Genomic DNA, 316 nt, shown 5'->3' with positions numbered 1-316 from the left:
CATTGTGGCAAAGGTGGTGAACTTCACCCGCTTCCGTTTGGAGGTGGGTGAGTTGAGCGGGTCCTCGCTCTGGTCCCGTGTGGAGCCCCCTGAGGAACCATCCCCACGGCCATGGACCTGGCTCTGCACACTGGTCTGCGAGCTCCCGCTGCTGTGGTGGTCCCCATGGCAGCAGGTCTGGACATTTTCCAGGGGGGTCCCTGGGCTCTCGGGCTGTGGGGAGAGGTCATTGTGAGCCCGCAAGGGCTGCCCGTTGCCCAAGAAGACCCAGTGGTGGGAATGGTCCATGTTGGTCTGGCCTTCAGGCGGGATGCCC

At 63.9% G+C, this 316-nt stretch overlaps 1 protein-coding gene across 1 annotated transcript in view; it reads right to left on the bottom strand.

The window, feature by feature from the left end:
* Positions 1-3: 3 nt before the first annotated feature.
* LOC103804922 (transmembrane protein 132E-like) overlaps positions 4-316 on the bottom strand; it is a gene marked incomplete at both ends in the record, with an annotated part of 11,164 nt that continues 10,851 nt past the window's right edge. The window contains 1 exon segment of the mRNA XM_009077556.1: positions 4-203. Coding sequence (XP_009075804.1) covers positions 4-203 — 200 coding nt within the window.

Source organism: Acanthisitta chloris, unplaced genomic scaffold (genome assembly GCF_000695815.1).
Source record: "Acanthisitta chloris isolate BGI_N310 unplaced genomic scaffold, ASM69581v1 scaffold21096, whole genome shotgun sequence".
Classification (NCBI taxonomy): domain Eukaryota; kingdom Metazoa; phylum Chordata; class Aves; order Passeriformes; family Acanthisittidae; genus Acanthisitta; species Acanthisitta chloris.
This window is presented reverse-complemented; position numbering and strand designations above follow the sequence as displayed.